The sequence below is a fragment of the Pan troglodytes genome, chromosome 4, assembly GCF_028858775.2.
Source record: "Pan troglodytes isolate AG18354 chromosome 4, NHGRI_mPanTro3-v2.0_pri, whole genome shotgun sequence".
NCBI lineage: Eukaryota > Metazoa > Chordata > Mammalia > Primates > Hominidae > Pan > Pan troglodytes.
Window position 1 is genome coordinate 34,654,931 of NC_072402.2, and position 22,910 is coordinate 34,677,840.

A 22,910-nucleotide genomic window follows, 5' to 3' on the forward strand; every position below is an offset into this window, starting at 1 on the left:
TGACCTGACTCCTTTTAAAACTTATACCAAAGGTGGAGATAGAGTTTGATGGCTAATGAAGTTCATCTCTGTATGAAGTACTTGAACTAGCAAACCCTCTGTCTGGGACATATCTCCCACAACGGAAAGGCTCCTGGCTGCCTCCGCTGTTCAGGACAGTAAGGATTTTGGCTCTCTGCCTTGCCCACATGGCCACGGCACTCACCATTCTGAGTCCTAGTCCAAGCTGACAGCGTCATCCTGTCCTACTGAGATAAAGCTCCAGCTGAAAGCTTGCTCTTGCTCTGAAATCTGCAGAAGTCCTGGGGAGTTCATCTCCTGGGACCAGCCCTTAGTCAATGAAGGATGCCAGTCAGAGGATAAAAACCCCAGGGTTCATGCCAGTGGGAGGGATGGCTGGGGCTGTTCTTCACAAACTGTAATGTGCCCCTGAATCACCTAGGAATCTTAATAAAATTTAGACTCTAATTCAGTAGGTCTGAGTTGGAGCCTGAAATTCTGCATTTATAATTCTTTTTCTTTTCTTTTCTTTCTTTCCTTTTTTTTTTTTTTTTTTTTTGAGACAGGGTCTCACTGTGTCACTCAGGCTGAAGTGCAGTGGCCCAATCACGGCTCACTGCAGCCTCGACCTCCTGGGCTCAAGCAATCCTCCCACCTCAGCCTCCCAAAGTAGCTGGGACCACAGGCATGTGCTACCTTTTCCGGCTAATTTTTAATTTTTTTTTTTTTTTATAGAGACAAGGTCTCTCTATGTTACTCAGGCTGGTCTCAAACTCCTAGGATGAAGTGATCCTCCTGCCTCAGCCTCCCAAAGTGCTGGGATTATAAGCATGAGCCAACACTCCCGGCCTGAGATTCTGCATTTCTAAGAGGATCCCAGGTGAGGCTGAGGCTGCTTACCTGGGGACTACACTTTGATGCCCCTACCAGTGCTTTCTGCAATTTCCTCCCAAATAACCTGTCTGCTCTCAAATTCTTGTCAGAGGCTCTGTTTCTGGAGAAAGCATTTTTTTTTCTACCTCTCTACTTATATTCCAGGTTCCTTGTTCTTAGTTTTCACAAAACCCAGCCACTACCTTACAATGTGACCCAAGGAAATCACTTCATTTCCTCATCTCTAGAATAAGAGTTTAGACTGTCCAGTTCCCCTTCCCACTCCAGCATTTTAAAGATTTTCTCGTTATTCTAGTGATTGTGGAACTTCCCACACTTTTTTGGATCAGCTTTCCTGCTCCTGTGTACAAACTTTTAAAATCAAGCTGGCTTCACATTCTGCTTATCTTCAAAAATGTCTCTAAGCACAAATGAAACTCGAAGACCTTTTATTCAAGCATAATAGTAAAAATCTTTGACATCAGAGAGAAGTGGAGATAACAAATGTTCATGCATGCAGATGACATTTTCATTGTAAAAGGAAGAAAGGGACCATTCAGAAAAGCACAAGAATAGTAAAATGAAAATTAGTATGAAACCAACAAAAGATATGAAACCATAATCTGAAGACATCTAAACAGGAGATAATAAAGATAAGAAAACACAGCAGTGAATTTGTGTACAGTGTCTGCTTTTAAAGCAACATCTCTAGACAAACACACAAATATACACATGCTGTGCCCTTCAAGAAAATCATTTTGGAAACCCATCCTCTTACACTTATGCGTAAACATTTTTGAAATTTCTTCTTTTTCTTTTTCTTTTCTTTTCTTTTTTTTTTTTTTTTTTTTTTTTTTTTTTTTTTTTTGAGACTCAAGCTCACTGCAACCTCTGCCTTTTTGGCTCAAGTGATCCTCCTGCCTCAGCCTCCTGAGTAGCTGGGACCACAGGCACACACCACCACACCCAACTAATTCTTGTATTTTTGGTAGAGAGAGGGTTTCACCATGTTGCTCAGGCTGGTCTTGAACTCCTGAGCTCAAGCAATTTACCTAACCTCAGCCTCCCAAAGTGCTGGGATTATAGGCATGAGCCACTGCACCTGGCCTGAAATTTCTTTAGTTTATAAGAAACCAAGTATACAACCATACACATAATTCAATATCACCACTTTAGTCACCACTTTTTACCCAAAATAATACAACCCAGCCTAAATGCAAACTTTATTTCCAGTAATTTAATAAACTTCCCAAATATTAATACAGTTCACTCATGTAACTGTCAGCTATTGCTGCATAACAGACAACCCCCAAAATCACAGTGGCACACAACAATAAGTAGTTATGTCTCATTCAAGAGTCTTCATGTCTGCTGGGTTGCTCTGCTTCAGGCTGTGAGTCCTCTGGCTGGCTGAGATTCCTCTGCAATACGTGAATTCAGTCTGGTACCCAGATGCTAATAGGCAGCTACTTGACCTCATGGCAGAGGTCAGATGTTCCTGAGAACAGAAACACAGGGTGCTTCTAAAGGCAAGGCTGGTGGTACACTGCTATCTCTCCACATTCCATTCTTAAGCAAGCCACATGGCCAAGTCCAAGGTCAATAAATGACTCTCACAGAGTTATTGGTAGATGGAGTGAATATATGATAAAAATCTATCAATTCCTAAATTAAGATTTCTCAATACAGAAGTCATTAAAAAGAAGGCATTTTCCAAGGAGGAGTGCCAAAAGCAATGTAATAACGTTATCATTGAAATAAGTGTATAGCTACATAATGCGACCATCTTGGATGCACAAGTTTTTGTTTGCTTTTAAAAGTTATTTTAATGCCTTTTATGTAAGTCAAACTTCATGCTTGCCTCAGTGAAAACATGCAATTCCTATTTATGATTGGATTGTCCTGAAACCTATACACAGAGGCTCCTAAAAGCTATCAAGTCAACATTTCCTTATTTCTTCACTTTCATTTTTAAAAAAGTCTTTTAAAAAGGAAAGAAAAATACCAGAATCTCCATTCTGATGTCGCCATGCTGAGGCTTGGCAAGCCAAAAATATAAGGATGAAAAGGCACCACCAATTCGTGAGAGTCGGCTAGGCTTCTTCGTGCTATTCCGGACAGTCAGGAGCCCTGGGTTCCAGCCAGGTGATCGGGTCGCTTAGCGGCTCTTATCACCTCAGCTGCTTGCTCCACTTCTCCGGGTTTCCAGTTCCATCGTAAATGTGCTCCCTGGCGCAGCCTCCCGTGACAGTCAGACATCCACCAATCCATTAGATGCTGGAGGTTTTCTGGAGACACTGTTTCCCTAATGAGGACTGCTTTGTACAGTCACTGATAGCAGCTCTAGAAAGTGTAACAGCTTTTTTATGTCAAAAGCTGTTCCTCGCGCTCCGGCTCTCGGGGAGCCGCCTTCCAGACCTGTCTACCCGGGAGCCCCCCTCCCCGCGCACTTCCCAGACTTCTCCTGAGACCCGAGAGCGCTGGTTTTCCCCCACTCGCGATAGTCCGGGGATGACAGTGCGGGCCCCCTCACTCGCAGCTCCCACCACCTGGCGGCCAGGGGTTCGCGGCCCGGGCGGGCGGTGTCAGCGCCCTTTGGAGATGGGCGGGGAGGGCGGGGCGGGCAGAGCGGGCATGGTGGGGTGTCGGGGGCCGCAGGCATAGCGCTCTCGCCCTGGCCATGGAGCGGCCGGCGCCCGGCGAGGTGCTCATGAGCCAAGCCATCCAGCCGGCGCACGCCACTGCCCGCGGCGAGCTGAGCGCGGGGCAGCTGCTCAAGTGGATCGACACCACCGCCTGCCTGGCGGGTAGGCGGGCGCCGGGGCTGCGGGGAGGCGCGGGACCGGGGCTGCGGGAGCGGCGGCGGCTGGGGGTTGGGGGGGGTGGGTAGGAAGGCGAGGAAGGTACTTGCGGAGAGCTGAACCCTGCGCAGCCAGGGATAGGGGTGTTGCGACAGTGCGCCCGCGCTGGGCATGGCCGAGACCAGTGGTTCCCAAATGTGTGGCTCTCAGGACTCCTTCATTCCATTAAACAAGTGAGGAGCCCAGAGAGCTTCTGCGGGATTTTTTGTTTGTTTGTTTGTTTGTTGTTGTTGTTGAGCTCTCTCCCGGGCTGGAGAGCGGTGGCGCCATCAGAGGTCGCTGCAGCCTCGACCTCCTGAGCTAAAGCGATCCTCCCACCTCAGCCTCCAGAGTAACTAGGACCACAGACGCACGCCACCAGGCCCAGCTGATTTTGGGAGTTTTGTTTTGTTTTGCTTTTGTAGAGATGGGGTCTCACTATGTTGCCCAGGCTGGTCTCAAACTCCTGGACTCAAGTGATCCTGAAGTGTTGGGAGGCCCCAGCCTCCTAAAGTGTTGGGATTACAGGCATGAGCCACCGCACCCAGGCAGCTTTTGTTTATGTAGGCTATTTATATCACATTTACCGTAATGGAAATTTAAAATTTTTAATTATTTTTAAAAAAGAAATGGACCACATTGTTAGCATAACATTTTTAATTAAAAAATAACTATTTTCCACAAGAACAAAAGTGTAGCGAGAGGAGTGGTGATAAAGGTTACATCCTGGCGAGTCTCTCTAAGGTGTGGCTAGCAGAGGATTGCTGACTTCTCATACCTGCTTCTGCATTCACCCTGCTGCTACCACACCCTTATGTAGTCTCTGGAAAACTCCACTGTGTTCTTGTGACAGAATGACAGTAAAAATGGCAAAAACATTTATTAAGGACTGAATTATATCCCCCACACCACCCACCGAAATTTATACACTGAAGTCCTAACCCCTGGTGTCACTGTATTTGGAGTGAAGAATTAAGGCTAATGAGGTCATAAGAGTGGAATCCTGGTCCCATACAATTAATGTCCTTATAAGAAGAGACACTGGAGAGCTTCTCTCTGCCATGTGAGGCCACAGCAGGAAGACAGCCATCCACAGGCCAGGAAGAGAGCCCTCACTAGGACCTACAATGGGCAAGCACCTCGATTTGGAACTTCCCTGCCTCCACAATTGTGAGAAATCAATGACTCCTTTAAGCCTTTTTTTTTTTAACAGGATTTGAGATTGGTTATATTAAGGTAACAATGGAAACATGAATACAAAATTAATCCACACATAGGAAAAAGGAATAATACATAAACCACTGAGGTTGCTAATAATAATGATGCCTGTTTCCAAGGCAACTGAATACATTATGAGACCACTGAAGTGACTTTTAGTTACCTTGCTTAGTGCCTCTGTCTTGTGATGGAGAAACAATGGCCCACCTGCAGTTGTCATCATTTCTATGACCTGACATCTTTGAAAACCATGGAAAGATCCAACTGACAATCAATTACTCTATACCTTAATAGTTACATTACTATTAGTAGTATAATATTAATAACTGATAATGTTACTAATATTAAGAAAACCTGTATGATAAAATTGGTTTGGGCAACATGAATAATGCCTGTGTTAAACACTTTATGGTGACCTGAGGCACCACATAAGCAGGGGACATTATTTAGCCAAGGTGTAACTGAATCTGTGTAGTAATATAAAACTGATTTCTCTGGGATTTTCTCAGAGTTTTTTATAGGCCAGCATTATCTCTTTAGCCACATTACTGCAATCCCAGTCATGGCCCCCAAGGCATTGCTATGACCCCTAGGCACTGCTGGATTCCAAAATGTCTTCTCAATATTTAAAGAAAGATGAAATATTCTCACTATCCTTACTTCTGTCAGTGGCCCCATTATTTTTCCAGTCCCTTAAGTCTAAAGTCTTGAAGCTATCTGAGTAATCCTCTATCTCACACGTCCATGTATTATTTTGGAACATGTCACACACACAGTTTTCTATTTGTGAATCTTTTCCAGGGTTTACTATCTCTGGAGTGGCACCCAACTCATCTAGTTGAGCAAGTCAAAAGTCTAGGAGTCATCCTTGATATCTCTCTCTCCACCTTACTTCTCCCTTCACATACTCTATGCATGGAGCAAGTCCTATCAGTGTTACCCCCTAAAGGAGTCTCTGAAATCCAAGCACTTTGCTGCACCCCCAATGCGACCATCTACTCCAAGCTATCATCATCTTTCATGCAGACTTCAGCAGTGATTTCCAAACTTATCTCCATTCATTCTGGTCTCCTCTCCACACTGCTTCTAAAGTAATCTTTGAAGATGCTAATCTGATTATCTGATTGATCATGTCATATGTTTTGTTCATTTTTCCCTTTCTTTTCTTCACCAAGGGCTTTAAGGATTTTTCTAAGATGTTCAAGTGCTTCCTACTAAAAAATCTCCCACAGATAATAATTATAAACTCTGGGCAAAACACTAAATAAAAGAGACTAAGGCAGGTGAAAAGTGAACAAAAGTAGGCTTATAACACTTGAAAGTTAACACATGAAAGAACAAAATGGTGTTGGCTTTTTCTGTGTTTGTTTTAGAAATGACTTGAAGCCTGAAAGAAAATGCCAGTCTGCTCCCAGCTATAGTTCTGATGGAAAACCCACAGGCTTGCTGGTTTGAAGAGCCCAAAGACAGGGTTTGGGAAAAGCACAGCTACTGAATGAAATACAAGAGGGAAAGTTCCAGAAAGGAAAGAGCCAGACAGACAGAGCCCTAAAATCTATCTATAATCTTTTCCCAGATATCTGGCAAATCTTGAATCATGTATACATAGGACAGACTCCAAACCTCCTGGTTGAGGCCAAAAGAACTGAAAATAGTTGTGCCCATCTCTAGGTAGACAGATTATAGTTTCGGTCAGGTTAACTGCTTGCTTTAAAAAACAAAACCAAAAACAAAACCAACACTTTTCAGAGAAACACAGTTTCTACAATGGATCACTCACAATGGCTAGGATATTATCCAAAATTACTTGAAATACAAAGGGAAACATGATTCATTCTTAAGAGAAAAGACGATCAATGGAGATTCATCCCTAGACAACCCTGATGCTGGAATTAGGCTTCAAGGATTTTAAAGCAGCTAGTATAACTGTGCTCAATAATATAATTAAAAATATGATAATAAAGATTGCTGTAATCCCAGCACTTTGGGAGGCTGAGGCAGGTGGATCACTTGAGGTCAGGAGTTCAAGACCAGCCTGGTCAACATGATGAAACCCTGTCTACTAAAAATACAAAAATTAGCTGGGTGTTGTGGCAGGTGCTTGTAATCCCAGCTACACAGGAGGCTGAGGCAGGAGAATCACTTGAATCTGGGAGGTGGAGATTGCAGTGAGCCGAGATTGTACCACTGCACTCCAGCCAGGGCTGGAGTCTCATTTGAGAATGAGACTCCATCTCAAAAGAAAAAGAAAAAGAAGAAAAAGTTGAAAAGACAGTACATTTCTGCAGAGTAATAGAAACTATTTTTTAAAAGCCAAATGGTAATTCCAGAACTGAAAAATAGTGTCTAAAATAACAAACTCAATGGCTAGGCTTAACAGCAGAATGGACATGGCTGAGAAAAGAGTTAGTAAATGCAAAAATACATCAATAGAAATTATCCAATCTAAGAACAGAAAAAAATGAATTTTAAAAAGAAACAAAGTGTGGCCAGGTACAATGGCTCATGCCTGTAATCCTAGCACTTTGGGAGGCTCAGGTAGGAGGATGGTTTGAGCCCAGGAACTCGAGACCAGCCTGGGCAACATAGAGAGATCCTGTCTCTACCAAAAAAAGAAAATGTTAAAATTAGCCAGGCATGGTAGCATGTACCTGTGTTCCCAGCTACTCAGGAGGCTGAGGTGTGAGGATGACTTGAGCCTGGGAGGTCGAGGCTGCAGTGAGCCATGATTGTACCACTGTACTCCAGCCTGGGTAACAGAGCAAGACCCTGTCTCAAAAAAAAAAATAAATAAATAAAATAAAGTATCAGAGATTTGTGGAAAAATAAAACATAAACATAATTAGAGTTCCTAATATGGTGAAAGACATACAATTACAGATTCAAGGTCATAGAACATCAAGAAAAACTAATACAGGCTGGGCCTGGTGGCTCACACCTGTAATCCCAGCACTTTGGGAGGCTGAGGCAGGCAAATCACCTGAGGTCAGAAGTTCAAGACCAGCCTGGCCAACATGGTGAAACCCCATCTTTATTAAAATACAAAAATTAGCTGGGCATGGTGGCGCACGCCTGTAATCCCAGCTACTCAGGAGGCTGAGCAGGAGAATCTCTTGAACCCAGGAGGCGGAGGTTGCAGTGAGCCAAGATTGTGCCACCACACTCCAGCCTGGATGACAGAGTGAGACTCTGTCTCCAATTTAAAAAAAGAAAGAAAGAAAAACTAATACAAAGAATACATCCAGGCATATCATAGTCAAACTATGATAAAGAGAAAATCTTGAATGCAGCCAGACTGAAACACCGTATATAGGAGAACAACAATTAGAATTACCACTGACCTCATCAGAAACAGTGGAGACCAGAAGGCAGTACAACAATATCTTGAAGAATAATAATTACAAAAACTTTGAACCAAGAGCTTCAAGGCCCTGTGCATAGCCTGTCCTCAGCCTTCACTCCAGCCTCATCTCACCCACGCTCCCTCCTACTCTCTGCATTGCAGTCACTAGGACCTTTGTAGTCACTGTTCCCTCTGCTCAGCAGGCCCTCCCCTCCTCTGCCCTCAAGCCTTCCTGGACACCCCACCTAGTGTATTATCTCAGTTACTGACTCTCATAAAATCCCTGTTTTCTTCAGAGCACTTAGTCCATTTTGTCATTATATATCTGTATTAGTCCATTTTCATGCTGCTGATAAAGACATATCTGAGACTGGGTAATTTATAAAGAAAAAGAGGTTTAACGGACTCACAGTTCCACGTGGGTTGGGAAGCCTCACAATCATGGCGGAAGGTGGAAGGCACTTCTTATATGGCGGTGGCAGGAGAGAAAATGAGAACCAAGCACAAGGGGTTTCCCCTTATAAAACCATCACATCTCGTGAGGCTTATTCACTATTATGAGAATAGCACAGGAAAGACCCGCCCCCGTGATTCAATTATCTCCCACCGGTTCCTTCCCACAACATGTGGGAATTATGGGAGCTACAACTCAAGATGAGGTTTGGGTGGGGACACAGCCAAACCATGTCAATATCCATTTAATTAACCTCTAGCTCATCCACTAGACTCCATGAGAGCAGGGGTCCTGGCTGTTTCCCACTGCCAGCACCTTACGCAGAGGCTGCCTTATATAAAATAAAACAAGTGCTCAATCAATATCTGCTGAAGGAAGGAAGGAATGAAGGAAGGTTACCACTATTTTTATCAGTCATCATTTCGTACCTACTTACAATCACTTAGCTTCTCTTTGTTCTCCCAGGAAATCAGAAACAGCTTTAGGGTTTTCCACTTCTGCTGGTATGAAGGGCAATCAAAATCAAGAACCAGAACAAGCCAGTCCTGTGAGTTCATGTCATCTAATTGACACTTGTTTAAAAACACAGCATGCATGTAATGACATGTGAAGCCAGGACCCTATGGTGGTCCCCATATTTTTTTTCCTTTTAGTTTAATGACCCTTGAAAATCAATGGTATAAATTGTGATTATTGAGCTCCTGAAACCCATATTTAGCCACGTCCTTCTCTGGGAGTGTTCTCTGGTTTGTCTAACCTACTCTTTCCTGAAAGTTCCTATTGCTTCTGTAGTCAAAATCACTATTTAGAACAATGCATTTAATCATTCTAAGCCTAAATTTTCTTATTTATAAAAGGGAGCTAATAATAGTACCAACTTCATGTAATCGACATGCTTAAATGACTAGCCCAGTGCCTGATCAATAATAAATGCTTAATAAAAAGTAACTGTCATGATTTTATTACTTTTTGATCCCTTAAGAAATCTAGTATAGTGCTACATATACAGAATAGATACCCAATATAAACAATAAAAGTTTAATTTTTTTACTGGTTACTGCATTTTAGTTATCATTTAAGTTATTCAAAATTGATAACTCAGCCGGGCATGGTGGCTCACACCTGTAATTCCAGTGCTTTGAGGGGCCAAGGCAGGAGGATCACTTGAGTCCAGGAGTTTGGGACCAGCTTGGGCAAAATCATGAGACCCTGTCTCTACAAAAAATATTTTAAACAATTTTTTAAAAGTTAGCTAGCTGTGGTGGCACATGCCTATAGTCCCAGCTACTCAGGAGGCTGAGGCAAGATCACTTGAGCCCAGGAGTTCGGCACTGGAGTGAGCTATGATCATGCCACTGCACTCCAGCCTAGGTGATACAGACCTCGTCTCTTAAAAAAAAAAAAAAAGATACTCAAGATACTCATGTTGGTATACATTATAACACTTTATTACTAAGAATTAATAACCTCAACATCCCATTCCCTCATGTCAAGTAACTGGAATGAATGTTTATTAAGTATTCTTTAATCAATGATTTAAGCATATATTTGCAAGGTTTCAGCAGTTCCCTGGAAAACTTAAGCTCTAAAAGGGTACTGACTATGGCTGGATCTCTAAGTGCCACAGAGTGGACTGCTTAAAAGATAGAGCTCATGCCTGTAATCCCAGCACTTTGGGAGGCTGAGGCAGGCAGATCACAAGGTCAGGAGATCGAGACCATCCTGGCTAACATGGTGAAACCCCATCTCTACTAAAAATACAAAAAATTAGCTGGGCGTGGTAGTGCACACCTGTAGTCCCAGCTACTCAGGAGGCTGAAGCAGGAGAATTGCTTGAACCCAGGAGGTGGAGGTTGAAATGAGCCAAGATCACACCATTGCACTCCAGCCTGGGTGACAGTGAGACTCCATCTGAAAAAAAAAAAAAAAAAAAAAAAAAGGAACTCATCCAACTCAGTGTCTGGAAATCAGCAAGAACTTAACAAATGTTTGGTGCATTGAATTAAATTGAGTCCACCTTGAGCATTCCTAGAGTCCGATTCTTCCATTTTCCCTTCCTCGAACATTTGAATGTCCAATTTTCTGCAGAATTAGATCCTAGACAGGAATGTGTTAAATACATGCGCAGTGGAGTATCTCTCATGTCTTGTTACCTAGGACTATCAATTAATACATATGTAGTTATAATGATCCAGTACACACAAGGAAGACAAATTCAGTATAATTCACTCTTTTCTTAATCATGTGGCACCAGGACTGAAGTCTCCAAAACTAAAATGAGGTCAAAAGTTCTTATAAAGCCAATATAATCTGTTTGGCTTCCAATTGTGTTTCTCAAAATCAAATCTGGCAGAAGCACATGTCAAAATCTTCCCCACAGAGTATAAATTCTGGTGTTTTTTATGTAAAGCAAAACCAACAATAAAAAAAAAAAATCTGAGCAAATTACGTGCAGACATAGAACATGGAAATAACCAAGCTTCTTCCTGAACTCTCCCACCCTACTCAATACTCCTCCTTCAAGATAATTAATGTATACTGAATTTGGCATAAATTTGGTAATAATAAAACAAATATTGACTAAATATCTACTGTGTGCCCATCTCTCTTTCTCTGATACCCAGAGAAGATCCTCTTTGATTTGGGATGACTCGGGGTTTCCCATACTGCTCAAGTGCTTACGGTGGTTAAATCATTTAAACAAATTCTGCTACTGGTTATGTGGGCAAGTGGCTACACCTGTGATGCTTTGATTTTAAAACAAGAAGGATAGTACCTGATAAAATATTTAAAGTCAGCACCAACTTACTAAAATTGCTATTTCAATAGCTAGATTTGCAGGATCTTGGTATTAAATTTCAAATACAAGACCATGTAAGTTAAAAATTAGGATAAAAAGTGCAGTAATTACCATACATTGGAAACATAACTCACAGAGTAAAGAAGCTTGTAATGAGCCAGGTGATCCAGAAACTGTAGGCACAGTGGTGCTATAATGAATGAGGGATGGGTGACTAAAATCAATGCACTTACATTTCATTCCTTTCCCTTATACTGAAATATTCTCATATCACCACTAAAGCAGCACATTTTTATGTATTTTTTGAAGCTGAGAAACATGCTGGAGTTTCCTGCGTTACAGCCTCAGTGGATGACATACAGTTTGAGGAGACAGCTAGGTAAGTGACATTGCTCCATGGCTCCTTTCTCCTGGGTTTGTGGGTTCATCTGGGACATGTATTGGTGGCACCTGAGCTTATTCAGGCAGAGGTAGTGATCTTGTTTCTTAATAAAATAAATAACATGTGACCCAATTTAGGTAAGTAAAAAAATAATCATAGGGCCTACTTATAAGAAACACTCTTAAGTGTAACTTCACAGTCTCAATTTTGTGGAGAAATAGCTCTCAGCCTTAGAAGCATTGTGGCATAAGGCATAACAGCCAAACAGACTTTCTATAAGCTCCTTTTTTAATTGTCTCACTCTGCTGCCCAGACTGGAGTGCAGTAGTGCGATCTTGGCTCACTGCAACCTATTCCTCCTGGGCTCAAGTGATCCTCCTGCCTCAGCTCCCAAGTAGCTGGGACTACAGGCACATGCCACCATGCCCACCTGGCTAATTTTTTTTGTATTTATTTATTTATTTATTTATTTATTTATTTTTAGAGATGGGGTTTCATCATCTTGTCCAGGCTGATCTCGAACTCCTGGGCTCAAGCGGTCCACCCACTGGCTTCCCAAGGTGCTGGGATTACAGGAGTGAGCCACCATGCCCGGCCACTATAAGCTAATTATTAACATCCCCTTCCTGTACTAGAAGAATAATTAATGATAATAAGTATCTTTATAATGGTGAATTTCATCAGGTTGTTAGGTAAACACTAATTCATCTGAGTAGAGAGAGTAAATTATGAAAAACATTTTATGTGTGAAAGTTCTTAACCATCTCTTACTGTAGAAAATTTCAAGATACACAAACATTTCAAACATACATATTTAGGTTGGTAATTGAGAAAACTGTGATTACTTTTGCACCAGCCTATAAAACAAGAGAGGATAGTACAGTGTATCCCAAGGACCCTTCACCCCTAGCTATAGCAGTTATCAACTCACAGACACTCTTGCTTTATCAATACCTCTCCACACTCCCCCATATGCCTGGATTGTTTTGAGGAAAACCCCAAGCATCATCTGTAAATATTTCAGTCTATACAGTCATGCATCACTTAATGACGGGATATGTTCAGAGAAATGCATCACTAACGACTTCATCCTTGTAGGAACATCATAGAGTGTACTTACACAAACCTCAACAGTACAGCCTCTTACACACCTAGGCTATGTGGTATAGCCTATTGCTCCTAGGCTACAAACTTGTGCAGCCTGTTACTGTACTGAAAACTGTAGGCAATTGTAATACCATGGTGACTATTTGTGTATCTAAACATAGTTAAACATTAAAAAGATACAGTAAAATACAGTATAAAAGATGAAAAAATGGTACACCTGGCCGGGCGTTGTGGCTCACGCCTGTAATCCCAGCACTTTGGGAGGCCTAGGGTGATGGATCACCTGAGGTCAAGCAGTTCAAAACCAGCCTGGCCAACATGAAACCCCATCTATTTTGTACTAATTTTGTACTAAAAGTACAAAAATTAGCCAGGTGTGATGACGGGCGCTTGTAATCCCAGTTACTCAGGAGGCTAAGGCAGGAGAATAGCTTGAACCTGGGAGGCAGAGGTTGCAGTGAGCCAAGATCACACCAATACACTCCAGCCTGGGCGACAAGAGCAAGACTCTATCTCCAAAAAAAAAAAAAAAAGTACACCTATATAGGGCACTTACCATGAATGGAGCTTGGAAGGCTGGAAGTTGCTCTGCAGGAGTGCAGGAGTCAGTGAGTGCTGAGCAAATATGAAGGCCCCAGACATTACTGTACACTACCTTAGAATTTATAAATACCACACACTTAGGCTACACCAAATTTATAAAAATATTTTTCTTTCTTTAATTATGAATTAACCTTAGATTATTGTAACTTTTTTACTCTATAAACTTAAAAAAATCTTTTTGATTCTTTTGTAATAATACTGAGCTTAAAACACAAGCCTTTTATAGAGCTGTTTAAAAATATTTTTCTTTATGTCCTTACCTTATTCTATAAGCTATTTTCTGTTTTTAAAATTTGTTATTTTTTTTTTTACCTTTTAAACTTTTTTATTAAAAACGATGACACCAACACATCCATTACCTTAGGCCTACACAGGGTCGGGATCACCAGTATCACTGTTCTGCTTCCACATCCTGTCTCACTAGAAGGACTTACGGGATTTATTAAACCAGGATTCAGTATAGGTGATAGGTCTCTTAAGTGTCTTTTAACATAAAATGTTCCCTTCCTTCTTTTATCTTGCAATTTAGTTTTTAAAGAAACCTGGTCATTTGTTTTGTAGAATTTACATATTCTGTGTTTGCTCACTGTAGCCTTGATTAATGTGTTCTCCTGTCCTTTGTATTTCTTGTAATCGGACAGTTACATCTAAAAATTGACATGATGGTTTGATTTTTTTTTTTCTTTGAGATGGAGTCTTGCTCTGTCACCCAGGCTAGAGTGCAGTGGTGCGATCTTGACTCACTGCAACCCAGGTTCAAGCGATTGTCCTGCCTCAGCCTCCCGAGTAGCTGGGACTACAGGGCCCTGCCACCATGCCCTGATAATGTTTGTATTTTTATTAGAGACAGGGTTTTGCCATGTTGGCCAGGCTGGTCTCAAACTCCTGACCTCAGGTGATCCACAGTGCTGGGATTACATGCGCCTGCCACCACGCCCGGCTGGTGAGGGTTTGATATTCGGTAAAAATTTCTCATGTCAAGGCCATATGATATCTAATGATCATAGACTACAACCATTCTGTCATTAGATATTGGAAACATGGTAATATGCTAATTCTATCATTTCTTCTTCATTTATTTTCTAAAATACTTCTCTAGAGGGAAACTCTCACTAATGACCTGAGTATCCTAAGGAAAAGTTTGTCGAGGAAAGTCTTGACTCTTTCCCTTTATTCATTAGGAGCCTATGGATTTTCATGTACTTGATGTGTTACAATTCATCATTGTTCTTCTTCTTCTTTTTTTTTTTTTTGAGACAGAGTTTTACTGTTGTCACCCAGGCTGGAGTGCGATGGCGCAATCTCAGCTCACTGCAACCTCCGCCTCCCAGGTTCAAGCGATTCTCCTGCCTCAGCCTCCCGAAGTAGCTGGGATTACAGGGGCCTGCCACAACACCCAGCTAATTTTTTTGTGTTTTTTAGTAGAGATGGGGTTTCATCATGTTGGCCAGGCTGGTCTCAAACTCCTGATCTCAGGTGATCCACCCACCTCGGCCTCCCAAAGTGCTGGGATTACAGGCGTGAGCCACTGGGCCTGGGCAATGTTATTATTCTTACAGAAGTTCAGACTGCCCCATCTTTGAGCAGTGGGAGCTTCTTCAGTTTAATCCCTAAGTCCCTTGAACAAAAGCCCAAAGTTAAAGGTGCTTAATAACTCCTCGGCCTTCTGGTATAAAATATTTCAGTCTCATCTTTTACATTTTCCCCCACAAACTTAGAATCCATTATTTCTCCAAGGAGTCCTGATTCCTTGCAGTAGAAATGAGAAGTAGAGACCACAACCTGGGCAGGAAAGGTGCACATCACATCAAAATGGGCATTCGTTCTCGGCCTTTTCAGTGGACAGAATTAGAAGTTATGTATTTTTAAAGCATTTATATTAATAAACTGCAATAATTTAGGGTTATATGGTTTTACTTAATTTCTTTGATTTTATGTCTGTATCTCTGGGTTTTAATTTTATTTTATGCTGAATATCATGATATTTAAAGACAAACTTATTTGATTGAAATTAATATGTATATACACATTAATTAGATTCAGAATAACAGTACCAATATTATCACTAACAAATGAATAGACAAAGTAGCTTAAGATTATTTATGCAGTTTTTTCTCAAACTGTATCTCATCTGGTACAGCCAAGTCACTGTATTTTGAAGTCATTTGAAATAATCCTTTTCCATGTGGTTAAGCTACTGACTTCATACATTCTTAAGTTCATTTGTTTAATTTGCTTTTTATTTTGTAGGAATGACTTTTATTTTCATTTAATTTTGTTTTATAGTTTAAAATATCTACCGGTACCAGAGTCAAATCTGGAAAACAGACCCATTTCACCCTGGGGAACCTGGCTCCTCCCTACCTTCTATCTAGGCCCCTCCCTCTCTTTCTATGTAACCTTTATTTGTTTTGTGCCTTATCCTTCTTTTTTTAATGTAAAGAAATATTTATATGTATCCACGTTATTTTAAAAATAAATTTCAACACACTGTGTGTACTCTTCTCCACCTCACTTTTTTCACTTAAAATAAAAATGAGGTGGAGAAAAGTATATATAGTGTATAAAGTATACACTGTAAAAGTATATAGTATTTCTATCTAGAAAATCACTCCATACCAATATGCAGTCATGTGCTGCATAGCAGCATTTTGGTCAGTGACAGTGGTCCCATAAGATTTTAATACTGGCCGGGTGCAGGGGCTCACGCCTGTAATCCCTGCACTTTGGAAGGCTGAGGTGGGTGGATCATCTGAGGTCAGGAGTTTTGAGACCAGCCTGGCCAACATGATGAAACCCCATCTCTGCTAAAAATAGAAAAAATTAGCTGGGCGTGGTGGCACGCGCCTGTAATCCCAGCTATTCGGGAAGCTGAGGCAGGAGAATCACTTGAACCCGAGAGGCGGAGGTTGCAGTGAGCCAAGATTGCACCACTGCACTCCAGCCTGGGCAACGAGAGCAAAACCCCATCTCTAAAAAAAAAAAAAAGATTTTAATACTGCATTTTTACTGCATCTTTTCTACATTTAGCTATGTTTGGATACCCAAATACTTACCATTGTGTTACGGTTGCCTACAGTATTCAGCACAATAACATCCTCTACAGGTTTGTAGCCTAGGAGCAATAGGCTATACCGTATAGCCTAGGTGTGTAGGAGGCTATACCATCTAGATTAGTGTGGGTACACTCTATGATGTTTCCGCAACAACAAAATCACCTAATGAAGCATTTCTCAGAACACATCCCTGTCATTAAACTAGGCATAACTGTCACATCCCTGTCATTAAACTAGGCATAACTGTAAGTAGATATTCATCATTCCTTTTAGAATCTACATAGTACTCCATTGTGGAGACGCACTACATTATTCAACTGGCCCTCCACTGATGAACATTTATATTGTTTCCAGTCTTTTGCTATTACAAATAATATTTCAGTTTGTAGTCTTGTGCAGATGTATGTTTGTTTGTATTTTTTCCAGTATATTTGTGGGATAGATTTCTTTTTTTTTTTTTTTTAAGACACAGTCTCACTTTGTCACCCAGGCTGGAGTGCAAAGGCGTGATCTCTGCTCACTGCAGCCTCTGCCTCCCAGGTTCAAGCGATTCTCCTGCCTCAGCCTCCCGAGTAGCTGAGATTACTGGCACGTGCCACCACACACAGCTAATTTTTGAATTTTTAGTAGAGACAGGGCTTTGCCATGTTGGCCAGGCTAGTCTCGAACTCCTGACCTCAGATGATCCACCTGCCTCACCCTCCCAAAGTGCTGGGATTACAGGCGTGAGCCACCATGCCTGGCCTTTGTGGGATAGATTTCTGGAAATAGGATTGCTGAGTCAAAGGATAAATGCATATGTCATTTTATTAGACATTGCCAAATTCCTCTCCAGAGCAGTTGTTATGTAGGTTTTATCAGTTTTCAAACTTATAAAATTAAGGTTTAATAAAACTGTGCCAGAAATTTAAATTTGTTCAGATTTCTAATATAGGAATTAATTGCTTAAATAAATATACATATGTATGTATTATTAAACTCTTTCTTTACCTCCAGTTTTTCTGCCAAAAAATGCTACAGATTATGACAGGTATATAGAGTAACAATATGTGCGCAAAGGCTTTAACCAGATGCGGTCACTCTTCTAGGTAAACCCAACTGGTTCATCTTGTAGACTGTCTTTAATATATCTGGGCCAGATGCACTGGCTCATGCTGTATCCCAGCACTTTGGGAGTCCAACGCAGGAAGATCGCTTGACCCCAGGAATTTAAGGCTCCAGTGAGCCATAATTGAACCACTGCACTCTAGCCTGGGTGACAGAGTGAGATATGTATATCTGAACAAGCCTCTCTACTATGATTAAAATAGTATGAATTGCAATTATTTACCAGAAGCCTGAGTAGGGTAATGTTGTCAAAGCTTTGGAGCCAGATAAGACCAGGGTTTGAACTCTGATCCTGCCAGTCACTAGGTCACCTTCTAAGGCCATTTCCTGATGGGAATGAAATGGGAATGATAATGCCCACCTCATGGGGTTACTGCTTAGTGAATGACGTGTTGTTAGATTATGATACAAAGCATTTAGCATGGTGCTTTTTTTTATTATTATTATACTTTAAGTTCTGGGGTACATGTGCAGAACACACAGGTTTGTTACATAGGTATACACGAGCCATGGTGGTTTGCTGCACCCATCAACCCATTATCAATATTAGGTATTTCTCCTAATACTATCCCTCCCCTAGCCCCCCACCCCCTGACAGACCCCGGTGTGTGATGTTCCCCTCCCTGTGTCCATGTGTTCTCATTGTTCAACTCCCACTTATGAGTGAGAACATGCCGTGTTTGGTTTTCTGTTCTTGTGTTAGTTTGCTGAGAATGATGGTTTCCAGCTTCATCCATGTCCCTGCAAAGGACATGAACTCATCCTTTTTATGGCCGCATAGTATTCCATGTTGTATATGTGCCACATTTTCTTTATCCAGTCTATCATTGATGGGCATTTGGGTTGGTTCCAAGTCTTTGTTATTGTGAACAGTGCTGCAATAAACATACGTGCGCATGTGTCTTTATAGTAGAATGATTTATAATCCTTTGGGTATATACCAGTAATGGGATTGCTGGGTCAAATGGTATTTCTAGTTCTAGATCCTTGAGGAATCGCCACGTTGTCTTCCACAATGGTTGAACTAATTTACACTCCCACCAACAATGTAAAAGTTTTATTTCCCCACATACTGTCCAGCATCTGTTGTTTCCTGACTTTTTAATGATTGTCATTGTAACTGAAGTGAGATGGAATCTCATTGTGGTTTTCATTTGCATTTCTCTAATAACCAGTGATGATGAGCTTTTTTTCTTATGTTTGTTGGCAGCATAAATATCTTCTTTTGAGAAGTATCTGTTCATATCCTTCACCCACTTTTTGATGGGGTTGTTTTTTTCTTGTAAATTTGTTTAAGTTCTTTGTAGATTCTGGATATTAGCCCTTTGTCAAATGGATAGATTATAGAAATTTTCTCCCATTCTGTAGGTTGCCTGTTCAGTCTGATAATAGTTTATTTTGCTTGGCAGAAGCTCTTTAGTTTAATTAGATCCCATTTGTCTATTTTGGCTTTTGTTGCCATTGCTTTTGGTGTTTTAGTCATGAAGTCTTTGCCCATGCCTATGTCCTGAATGGTATTGCCTAGGTTTTTTTCTAGGATTTTTATGGTTTTAGGTCTTACGTTTAAGACTTTAATCCATCTTGAGTTAATTTTTGTATAAGGTGTAAGGAAGGGATCCAATTTCAGTTTTCTGCATATGGCTAGCCAGTTTTCCTAACACCATTTATTAAATAGGGAATCCTTTCTCCGTTGCTTGTTTTTGTCAGGTTAGTCAAAGATCAGATGGTTGTAGATGTATGGTGTTATTTCTGAAGCCTCTGTTCTCTTCCATTGGTCTATATATCTGTTTTGGCACCAGTACCATGCTGTTTTGGTTACTGTAGCCTTGTAGTATAGTTTGAAGTCAGGTAGCATGATGCCTCCAGCTTTGTTCTTTTTGCTCAGGATTGTCTTGGCTATTTAGGCTCTTTTTTGGTTCCATATAAAATTTAAAGTAGTTTATCCAATTCTGTGAAGAAAGTCAATGGTAGCTTGATGGGGATAGCATTGAATGTATAAATTACTTTGGGCAGTATGGCCATTTTCATGATATTGAGTCTTCCTATCCATGAGCATGGAATATTTTCCCATTTGTTTGTGTCCTCTCTTATTTCCTTGAGCAGTGGTTTGTTGTTCTCCTTGAAGAGGTCCTTCACATCCCTTGTAAGTTGTATCCCTAGGTATTTTATTCTCTTTGAAGCAATTGTGAATGGGAGTTCACTCATGATTTGGCTGTTTGTCTGTTATTGGTGTATAAGAATGTTCGTGATTTTTGCACATTGATTTTGTATCTTGAGACTTTGCTGAAGTTGCTTATCAGCTTAAGGAGATTTTGGGCTGAGAAGATGGGGTTTTCTAAATATAAAATCATGTAATTTGCAAACAGAGACAATTTGACTTCCTCTTTTCCTATTTGAATACCCTTTCTTTCTTTCTCTTGCCGGATTGTCCTGGCCAGAACTTCCAACACTATGTTGAATAGGAGTGGTGAGAGAGCATATCCTTGTCTTATGCCAGTTTTCAAAGGGAATGCTTCTAGCTTTTCCCCATTCAGTATGATATTGGCTGTGGGTTTCTCATAAATAGCTCTTATTATTTTGAGATACGTTCCATCAATATCTAGTTTATTGAGAATTTTTAGCATGAATGGGCTGTTGAATTTTGTTGAAGGCCTTTTCTGCATCTATTGAGATAATTATGTGGTTTTTGTCATTGGTTCTGTTTATGTGATGGATTATGTTTATTGATTTGTGTATGTTGAACCAGCCTTGCATCCCAGGGATGAAGCCGACTTGATTGCGGTGGATAAGCTTTTTGATGTGCTGCTGGATTCGGTTTGCCAGTATTTTATTGAAGATTTTTGCATCGATGTTCATCAGGGATATTGCCCTGAAATTTTCTTTTTTTTATTGTGTCTCTGCCAGGTTTTGGTATCAGGATGATGCTGGCCTCACAGAATGAGTTAGGGAGGAGTCCCTCTTTTTCTGTTGTTTGAAATAGTTTCAGAAGGAATGGTACCAGTTCCTCTTTGTACCTCTGGTAGAATTCGGCTGTGAATCCATCTGGGCCTGGATTTTATTTGGTTGGTAGGCTATTAATTACTGCCTTAATTTCAGAACTTGTCATTGGTCTATTCAGAGATTCGACTTCTTCCTGGTTTAGTCTTGGGAGGGTTTATGTGTCCAGGAATTTATCCATTTCTTCTAGATTTTCTAGTTTATTTGCGTAGAGGTGTTTGTAGTATTCTCTGATAGTAGTTTGTATTTCTGTGGGATCAGTGATGATATCCTCTTTATCATTTTTTATTGTGTCTATTTGATTCTTCTCTCTTTTCTTCTTTATTAGTCTGGCTAGGGGTCTATCTATTTGTTGATGTTTTCAGAAAAACAGCTTCTGGATTCATTGACCTTTTTGAAGGGTTTTTCATGTCTCTATCTCCTTCAGTTCTGCTCTGATCTTAGTTATTTATTGTCTTCTGCTTGCTTTTGAATTTTTTTGCTCTTGCTTCTCTCGTTCTTTTAATTGTGATGTTAGGGTGTTGATTTTGGATCTTTCCTGCTTTCTCTTCTGGGCATTCAGTGCTATAAATTTCTCTCTACACACCTTTAAGTGTGTCCCAGAGATTCTGGTACATTGTGTCTTTGTTCTCATTGGTTTCAAAGAACTTATTTATTTCTGCCTTCATTTCGTTATTTACCCAGTAGTCATTCAGGAGCAGGTTGTTCAGTTTCCATGTAGTTGTGTGGTTTCGAGTGAGTTTCTTAATCCTGAGTTCTAATTTGATTGCACCATGGTCTGAGAGACTGTTTGTTATGATTTCCATTCTTTTGCATTTGCTGAGGAGTGTTTTACCTCCAATTATGTGGTCAATTTTAGAATAAGTGCTATATGGTGCTGAGAAGAATGTATATTCTGTTCATTTGGGGTGGAGAGTTTTGTAGATGTCTATTAAGTCTGCTTGGTCCAGAGCCGATTTCAAGTTCTGAATATCCCTGTTAATTTTCTGTCTCATTGATCTGTCTAATATTGACAGTGGAGTGTTAAAGTCTCCCACTATTATTGTGTGGGAGTCTAAGTCTCTTTGTAGGTCTCTAAGAACTTTCTCTATGAATCTGGGTGCTCCTGTATTGGGTGCATATATATTTAGGATAGTTACTCTTCTTGTTGAATTGATCCCTTTACCAATATGTAATGTCCTTCTTTGTCTCTTTTGATCTTTGTTGGTTTAAAGTCTGTTTTATCAGAAACTAGCATGCAACCCCTGCTTTTTTTTTTTTCTTTCCATTTGCTTGGTAAATATTCCTCCATCCCTTTATTTTGAGCCTATGTATGTCTTTGCACGGGAGATGGGTCTCCTGAATACAGCACACTGATGAGTCTTGACTCTTTATCCAATTTGCCAGTCTGTGTCTTTTAGTTGGGGCATTTAGCCTGTTTACATTTAAGGTTAATATTGTTATGTGTGAATTCGATCCTGTCATTATGATGCTAGCTGGTTCTTTTGCCTGTTAGTTGATGCAGTTTCCTCATAGTGTCAATGGTCTTTACAATTTGATATGTTTTTGGAGTGGCTGGTACCGGTTGTTCCTTTCCATGTTTGGTGCTTCCTTCAGGAGCTCTTGTAAGGCAGCCCTGGTGGTGACAATGTCTCTCAGCATTTGCTTGCCTGTAAAGGATTTTATTTCTCCTTCGCTTATGAAGCTTAGTTTGGCTGGATATGAAATTCTGGGTTGAAAATTCTTTTCTTTAAGAATGTTGAATATTGGCCCCCACTCTCTTCTGGCTTGTAGGGTTTCTGCAGAGAGATCCACTGTTAGTCTGATTGGCTTCCCTTTGTGGGTAACCTGACCTTTCTCTCTGGCTGTCCTTAACATTTTTTCCTTCATTTCAACCTTGGTGAATCTGACAATTATGTGTCTTAGGGTTGCTCTTCTCAAGGAGTACCTTTGTGGTGTTCTCTGTATTTCCTGAATTTGAGTGTTGGCCTGTCTTGCTAGGTTGGGGAAGTTCTCCTGGATAATATCCTGAAGAGTGTTTTCCAACTTGGTTCCATTCTCCCCATCACTTTCAGGTATACCAATCCAACGTAGATTTGGTCTTTTCACATAGTACTATATTTCTTGGAGGCTTTGTTGGTTTATTTTCAT

General features: G+C 40.7%; 1 protein-coding gene across 3 annotated transcripts in view; it reads left to right on the top strand.

Annotated features, from left to right (window-relative positions):
• The first annotated feature begins 3,504 nt into the window (after positions 1-3,504).
• The window catches only part of ACOT12 (acyl-CoA thioesterase 12), a 64,219-nt gene continuing 44,813 nt past the window's right edge, over positions 3,505-22,910 (top strand). For 2 of the 3 annotated variants that reach the window (XM_517670.7, XM_009448919.5), the window contains exons 1-2: positions 3,505-3,680; positions 11,838-11,907. In XM_517670.7, coding sequence (XP_517670.4) covers positions 3,554-3,680; positions 11,838-11,907 — 197 coding nt within the window. In that variant the 5' untranslated portion in view covers positions 3,505-3,553. Of the gene's footprint in view, positions 3,681-4,718; positions 4,884-11,837; positions 11,908-22,910 lie in introns of those variants that run through there. The other variant, XM_016953052.4, reaches the window with a different exon arrangement.